The sequence below is a fragment of the Micropterus salmoides genome, unplaced genomic scaffold, assembly GCF_014851395.1.
Source record: "Micropterus salmoides isolate LMB-PRFRI ecotype aquatic unplaced genomic scaffold, ASM1485139v1 Ms_hic_scaffold_3, whole genome shotgun sequence".
Lineage (NCBI taxonomy): Eukaryota > Metazoa > Chordata > Actinopteri > Centrarchiformes > Centrarchidae > Micropterus > Micropterus salmoides.
In genome coordinates, this window is record NW_024042261.1 from 36,720,276 (window position 1) to 36,728,957 (window position 8,682).

The 8,682-nt window shown below is 39.9% G+C and overlaps 1 protein-coding gene across 1 annotated transcript; it reads left to right on the forward strand.

Moving 5' to 3' along the window:
• Positions 1-1,312: 1,312 nt before the first annotated feature.
• On the forward strand, positions 1,313-8,482 carry LOC119882258 (ras-related protein ORAB-1-like). The gene is made up of 6 exons (XM_038692248.1): positions 1,313-2,118; positions 3,957-4,029; positions 4,532-4,627; positions 4,711-4,806; positions 4,909-5,040; positions 7,621-8,482. The coding sequence occupies exons 1-6, from the start codon at positions 2,105-2,107 to the stop codon at positions 7,852-7,854; spliced, it is 645 nt and encodes a 214-aa protein (XP_038548176.1). The 5' UTR covers positions 1,313-2,104; the 3' UTR covers positions 7,855-8,482.
• The last annotated feature ends 200 nt before the right edge of the window (positions 8,483-8,682 follow it).

The window sequence follows — 8,682 nt, forward strand, 5'->3', positions numbered from 1 at the left end:
TGTCGACAATAACAAGGCAAATCAGTGTGCTTTGTGCCTGAATGGCTCGTTGCTTGAGTACCATTGTGTTTGTAACAGTAAGATTGTGTGTGTGTGTGTGTGTGTGTTTTGTCTATACCTGATGAATCTCCTCAGGAGGAGAGAAGAATTCAGTACCGTGTTGTGTAACAAACGGACGTGCATACTTTTACAGCTTACTTTTGCCAGCCTTCAACTCAACAATCAATCATGATTTCAGTTAAATGCTAAAGTTGCTGTTACTGTTACCTTGTTCGTGGTCCTCTCCGTGGACTTGATGCTAGACCAGGTGCTTTCTGATCTTAAGCATTGCCATCGTGCTGTTGCGGTAGGCTACATTAGTTTCGTTTTATGGTGGACAGAAATGGTAGTAATGGTGTAAAATTACAGAGTTGTTGTTCTCTTTTGGCTTGAAATAATCCCGTACTTTGGACACTTTCTTCTTCATCACTCGCTATTTTCTCTCTCTTCCTCCACTTTGCCAACAGCGGCATCATAATCACATCGTGTTCACTTGATCACAGCTTAAGCGAGATGGGTGACAGTAATAATATTTGTCCGTGCAAAACAGTGTGCTCTATAGATATATATGGATTTAATGAAGCCTCGATGCAAAGAAGTTGCGTCAATGCTTTTTAATAATCCAAGTTATGCGATTTATCCAATTTATGGATAAATCATTTCAGCCCTATCGGCCACTGTAGGTTCTCCTACACCCTTGGGACGGGATCAGTTGGTCGCAATCTGCATCAATGTACGCAATCTGAAAATGAAGACTTATTTTCTTAATTTAAAAATGTAAAGAAAAGCTTAAAAATATCCTGCTTCACCTTTTGCAATGAGGAATTATCTGACATTTTCAGTTTTACCTCCAAATGAAGGGTGTAAATAATCTGGTCAAATTTGTTTTGTTTACAACCAATCTGATCCCAGTCTGATCGTGTTGCTTGCCTGTCTGACTTTATATCAGATGCCAGATCTCAGCTATTACTTTGGTGCGTACAATGTTACATGACGGCCAAAACAACAAAAATAAGGCTAATGTTGTTTTTTATAAAGCTGCTTTAAGCACGATGTTAATATTACCAATGGATCAGATTATTACTTCTAAATAAAGTGTGATAATTATCACTCCACTACTTTTTCACTTATTTGTGTCTTTCAGCTCATTTTGGTTTACTGTTTTTAGTGAAAAAACTCTAACTGTACACTACCTGCCCATCATCAAACATCTAGAGTTGGTGGAGACCAAAAACAGAGCTAAAAGGAGAGTGAATACTGGACTTTGCCAGATGGCCAGAAACTGCAAATTAATGCTAATGCAACTCTCTACTGAATGTACATAAATAAGCAACTATTAGCTAAAAATCTGTTTGGGATTGACAGCCATCAACTCTATAATGTGATTATATTTCTTGTGTTTCCACCGTCCCCAGGTGGCTAAAGATATCAGTTAATGCAGGTTTGAGGTATATAAATACATATGAGTTGTCTTTGGTATCATTGTTGTCTTGTTGTTTCTTGGGTGGTTCCAGTAGAATTACTTCCTGCTTCCTGTTTGTTTGGAAGTTTGACAGCTGCAGTGACGTATTGACGCACAGGAGACGCCCTCAGTTTGAGGTGGTGTCGGTCACATGCAGAGGCAGAGTGGTGCAATAACAGATCAGCACAAAAACATCACCAACATGAAAAGAGCAAAGATATGAGTTGTCAGAGTAGTTCAGTTTAGATTTAGGATTAGACTATGGAGGGTGACTGTATTCAGTGTGTCTGTGTTTGCTAGTGTGAGTGTTGGTTCCAGGTGCTGTCCCCAGTGCAACCTGAGCTGGTCTTTATGAATAAATAATTCATGTGAACCAGTCAGCTCGCAAGATACGTAGCTCCGGCTTATTCTGCCTTTTGCCCTCCAAAGGACAGATACAGCCCCACACAAATACTCACACACACACACACACACACACACACACACACACACAGATAATTAGGCGCAAGCACAGTACAAAATATTTCTAATAATTTTCAGCTTCAGGATTCAATTTCAGGGCTTCTTTGTTTTGTCGTGACACCTGGAGCGACCTCACAGATCATGAATCCTGAATAGTAAGTGTTTTTTCATTCCGTATGCTGTGTGTTTCAGTGTCGTGGTGTTGTAAATATCCAGTTCCGACAAGACATATATTGTATGCCACTGACAGACACTCACATCTGCTCTTTAACAGTGACTGACGTGAAATGTTAGGGCACCGTTCAAGACCATGTAACATCCTTGTTTTTGACCATAAACATCCAGTGTTCAGGGAGATACATTTGTGTTTGTTGATGTGTAACTCTGCCCTATATTTAAATACTGATGTAACTGGACCTTGTGTGTAGACGCTAATGTTTTAGCTCCATCCTGTGTTTCAGTATAGAGTTTTTTGTATGAAAAACAAAGAATAAAACAAAAGATCTTATAGTTTGAACCGACTCAGAGTTAATTGTCAGGTGTGGAGTTGTGAATCAGGCGTCCATGCTTACAGAAGAAAAGTCCAGTTCATTTTCTGCATTAACGTGTTCTCATTCCTGACTCCTCACATATCGACGCTTGGTCAAGGCCCATTTAGCGTTGCTTTGGAAAGCCTGGGTACCCCTTTTACATCATTTTTAGACGTCTAGTGTTTCGAAACATCGCCATTTTGACACGGCACATTGTTTAAGTTGTGAAATGTTGCAATTTGGTTAGGTTTAGGCACAAAAAGTACTTGATTAAGGTTTGGAAAAGATCATGGTTTGGGTTAAAATAACTACATACGTCAAGTTAACATGTAAGCTGACTAACGTCACTTGCGTAACTTACAATATTGATGTAACTTGCGTGACTTAAATAAAAATATTTAATGTTGACTTTTTATCCACTGACTCCTGGTTCAAAGTCCGGGTTCTGGCCCTCCAGCCACCCCAACCACCTCCTTACTGTCTTTTCTGTTAAATATGAAATGCCTCCCTTTACCGTCAAAAACTGACACTACAGGGCTTCCCCCAATGCGTTGAACTATGACGCTATAGGGATCCCCCGTGCGTTACAAACTGACTCTTATGGGTCTTGACCTTGCATCCGTATGTGACAAGTCAAGGAGTGAGAACGGGTTGTCTGCATAGGGAATTCTAGGTCAATTGCATTGGACCACTAGACACCTGTGGCTGATGGGGTTGTAGTCCTTAGAGCCAGTTCAGTTGTCACACTAAACCAGCAAAGACAAATCAAACAGTAGTTTGTGTGTGTGTGTATTTACATGTCTACACAACAATGATACTGTATTTTGAAATGTCTTCACTGTTTCAAGATTTGTAATCTGTTTCACAAAATGCTAACAGCTCAGTGAATTGCTGTTTGAAAGCTGGTTTGACTGGAAACATAGTCCTTAACTATAAAAGACAATACTAAAGAGACTAAATAGAAACATTAAATATGTGATCAAGCAAACTTGGAGATGAGACGAAAATATTTTTAGTGGGGAGAGTGATAATTCATTTTTTCTCAGCCAACATAAAGTGGAAAAGATGTTGGCTGCGTTTCAGGCTTGCTGTGGTTACAAGGGTGTGCAGCATGCCACCATCTGTGTCTGTATCTGTTAAATAAAAAATATCTGCATTCACAACTATATTTGGATGTGCACCAGATGCTGCTGGGAAATATTGGGTGCTGGGAGTATTTTTCAGAATGACAGGTTTTCTTTGTTGGCAAATGACAATATTACAGTCTGGTTTTCTAAGGATTCAAGAAGACATTTAACATTTGAACTAGGGAGCTGTTACAAAAATATAACATCATAATTGAATTATCTCCAAAAATGACCAGCTTTTCCTTCATCCTAGTTAAAGACACTGAACAGCCAAATGTTTTTATGTGTGCGTACATCTGTGTGTGTGTGTGTGTGTGTGTGTGTGTCTTCCTCCAGTGACTACCTGTTCAAACTTCTTCTGATCGGTGACTCTGGGGTCGGAAAATCATGTCTGCTGCTTCGCTTCGCGGTAGGCCTGTAAAAAATGGTGCGTTCCATTTACCTCGGAAGTTGGAGGTCGGAGCTGGGAATGACGTCACACCCGAGTTGACAGCGTTACAGTTAACAAGTCGGAAACCTCGCTCAACCAGCCATTCTTAGCCTGGTTAGCCATTGCTTTGCCAGTTGATTAAAAAACACATCCACAGTTGGACAGCACTTTGTGTACGATAATTTATATGAGGCACAAGTACACAGAAGTGCTAATAAACAGTATAAACTACATCTTTCACTAACTGTTAATACTCGCAGCAGCCATCTTGGATCAAAAAGTTGGGTAGTGGGGTTTGCCAACTTTCCAAGTTGGAAATCCTACTTAAGGGATCGTTCCCTTTGGAAATTCCAACTTCCCATGTCAAATGAAACGCACCATCAGTGCCAGTCGACACCAAAAAAACCCATACACAAACACATTTTAATCCAAACAAACACTTTACTGCTTGTTGTTGTTGATCATATGTCTCACACACCAGGATGACACCTACACCGAGAGCTACATCTCCACCATCGGAGTCGACTTCAAGATCAGGACCATCGACATGGACGGGAAGACAGTGAAACTACAGATTGTAAGAGACTGTTTATCAGGCGTAGTCAATGGGATGGCGGGCAGTGGGTGAGTTGGGACTGAATGAGTGTGTGTATCCCTCAGTGGGACACGGCAGGTCAAGAGAGGTTTCGAACCATCACCTCCAGCTACTACAGAGGAGCTCACGGCATCATTATCGTCTACGACGTCACTGAGCAGGTCAGTGTGTACGTTTGTCACATCATCAACAACATAATAGGGGAGAGTTTGAACATTAACTTCTCTCCTCATCTCTTCTTTCTCTCTGTCTTTTCTCCCCAGGAGTCCTTTAACAATGTGAAGCAATGGTTGGACGAGATAGATCGGTACGCCTGTGAAAACGTCTCACAGCTGCTCGTGGGAAACAAGGCTGACCTCGTTGGTAAGAAAGTGGTGGACGCAGCCACTGCTCAGGTAACAAGCTACACACAACCTCCAAATACTATTAAACAACCCCAACCATCACTGTAGCAGCTGTGAGGCTGTTTTCTTAAATGCAAGAAAGCAAAATTGGGTGCTTCAAAAATGGAAAGAAACTTTGCTATTGTAGATGCTATTCACTCATTTGTTTGTTGAAATGTTGGTACCAGAGGAAAGACAAAGTTTTTATTTCACACGAACACCGGTCTCCTGGTTCAAAGTCCGTGTTCTGGCCCTCCAGCCACCCCAACCACCTCCTTACTCTGTCTTTTCTGTTAAATATGAAATGCCTCCCTTTACCGTCAAAAACTGACACTACAGGGCTTCCCCCAATGCGTTGAACTATGACGCTATAGGGATCCCCCGTGCGTTACAAACTGACTCTTATGGGTCTTGACCTTGCGTCCGTATGTGACAAGTCAAGGAGTGAGAACGGGTTGTCTGCATAGGGAATTCTAGGTCAATTGCATTGGACCACTAGACACCTGTGGCTGATGGGGTTGTAGTCCTTAGAGCCAGTTCAGTTGTCACACTAAACCAGCAAAGACAAATCAAACAGTAGTTTGTGTGTGTGTGTGTATTTACATGTCTACACAACAATGATACTGTATTTTGAAATGTCTTCACTGTTTCAAGATTTGTAATCTGTTTCACAAAATGCTAACAGCTCAGTGAATTGCTGTTTGAAAGCTGGTTTGACTGGAAACATAGTCCTTAACTATAAAAGACAATACTAAAGAGACTAAATAGAAACATTAAATACGTGATCAAGCAAACTTGGAGACGAGACAAAAATATATTTAGTGGCGAGAGTGAGGAAAGGCAAAGTTGTTATTTGAGTCAAACTTGAATGCCAACATTAGCATGATAATATGATAACAGTAGCATGTTGACATGCTAATGTTTTGCATGCTGTGTTGGCAATAACTTTTAAAGCTGTGTTTGAGGGGGATTAATCAGTATATGACAGGACCTCTTCAACTAATGACTGAGTAATGAAGTGTTGGACAAAGAGAGAGTTTGACCTGATAGTGGTGCTAGATTAAAATAGTTTTTTAAATTAATTTTGGGAGAATTAAATTTTTCCTCCACTAGGCCTACATTTCCACTACATTAATCTGGGTGGCTGAGCCCGCTTTTATGTCAGGGCTTCAAATACAGATGCTTTGAGCCTGACAAAGCATCGGTATTTGACGCAGAAGTTACCCTTCAGTGCCCATATGAAATACCCTGGGCTTTCAAGTAACTCCAATGTAACCCATCTGCAATCACATAATGTACTTATTTTAATCAAAAACACAATTTTTTCCTAAATCTAACAAAACACATGATCTTTTAAAAGGTTAAGTGTGTAAGATTTAGGGGCATCTAGCTGTGAGGTTGTGAATTGCAACCATCTCTCCAGTCTACCGCTGGCCCCCACCCTTTTGAAAGAGCATAGCACAGCTACGGTGGCTGACACAGCACAAAAGGTGTCTCTTCTGAGACAGCAGAGAGTAGCAAGTCAAGAAATTAGATTTCTTTAGGTATATTTATTAAGAAATTATATTAAGTTAATTATTCAGTAAAACCATATGTTATTGTGACTTTGCCACTTACATAACATGGAAAATGTGAGCCAAGAGTGTGAAACACTGTCACTGTTTCTGCACCACAGTCCATTATAAACCACACATTAAAATTTATACACACATTGACAAGGGAAACATTCATTCTCTCTGTGATCATGGACACTCGCCAAAACTGCCCGCTAGCAATAATATCTGGCCCGCTGCCAGATTATGGTGCTTTGATAGTGGTGCTGAAATAGATCTCAGTTATAATAATACATAATCACTTCCTCTTTGTGGCTTTTGCCTGCAAAATAAAAGCGCGAGAAGTTTGTTTGCTGTAATGTTATATTTGGAGTTGAATTGAGAGCTTTTATTCATTCTGAGGTAATAAAAACATAACGGTTTATTACATAAAAGGTCTTTATACACATCTGAAAACATAGTTATGGATCTTATATTGCATTTCTGTCAATAGATCCTCAGAAATACAGTATCATACACTGGACCTTTAATAAACCTAAAGGCGTTTCATGGACGATGAAGGGTATTTTATGCTTCACATACGGATGCTTTGTCAGGCTTTCTCATAGCAGTGGTATTTGACACCCTGAGATGAGAACATGTTGGAAGGTTAGAGTTACTTTCTAGAGTTTTTACATGCAATACATAACGTAAACTCATACATTGTGATGCTCTGTTGGAGAAAAATACCCAACCAAGTATAAAGCTGTTACACCACTACAGTATTATTTTGTTTACATGTCAGTTCATCAGTAATTTAAGTGGAGATTCATTTTCACAATGAGACCTTACTAACTTTCAAGCATGAGTATATTTTATTGCCAATACTTAACACTTAATTATAACTTACTTATACTGAAGTATTTGTACACTGACGTATTGATACCTTGTAATGATTTTGCATATTAATTGTGATTTTTTGTTACACGTTTGCTTCCTTTCTGGATTCCTTCCTCCATCCCTTGTTCCTTTTCTCCCACGCTCCTCTGTCTCTCTCCAGGAACTGGCCTCATCTCTTAAGATCTCCTTCCTGGAGACAAGTGCTAAGAGCGCTGATAACGTGGAGAGGGCCTTCCTCACCATGGCCTCTGAGATCCACAAGCGCCTGGCCAGTGAGGGAGGGGGGATGCAGGGGGAGTCTAAAGAGGCCAGGGCCCAGAGCGCCAAGATCAACAGCGCCCCTCTGTGGCTGGGAGGGGAAAAACAGACGCAGGAGGCCAGTAACTGCTGTTGAGCAGGAGACAACAACCTGACTACAATGATATGTACACTGTACAAAACTGAGGGGTGTCATTTTAAACACACCCACTTGTCTAGTTTCAACACTATGTGATTGTGTGTTTTGAAGACACATTGTCAGAATTTTGACATCTTTGCTATTGAACAAAAAACAAATAAAATGGGGCTTTTCAGGAGGAAAGATAGTGTTTTTAGCTTGAGGACAATATATTTTTTGAGCTTGGTATTTTTGAATTATATAAATGGAATTTCTGCTTTATTAAAGAGCAGAGACAAACAGGACAGATCACAGAAAGATTTGCAACTCAGCTAAATGAGGACAGTGTGGGTGAAAAGGTTTTTAAATACAAAAAGGGACATTTAATGCATCACTCGAGATAAAAGATGTGCAAAAAGTGGAATTGCAAACCTGCCTTGTGAAAATGGCAATATTTAAATATTTGTTTAAACTCACACAGTATGGAAGGAGTTTTATTCCAAAATGTTATATTAGCAGTTTGAGCTACAGTTATGGATAGTGTTAAACTATCAATTACCATCATTTCCCTGAGAGGTGATTTATCATATTTACCAGCTTTTGTTGTAGTCTGCATGTTGTTTGTTTATGTCAATAAACACTTATGTTCTTGGAGTCTTGATGCTGAAAATATGGGTGAAAGATCTGAGATTTACAGCACTCTCTCTCTTGTTAAGGTCTGGTTAAGTTCAGGCTACAAAACGTCTAGTTAAAGTAAGCAAACCAACACTGAGTGGTACGAGACATGAAACACCTTGTCCAGAGGCAGACACATTTTGTACTCAAAAGGAACATGTTAAAAAAAAA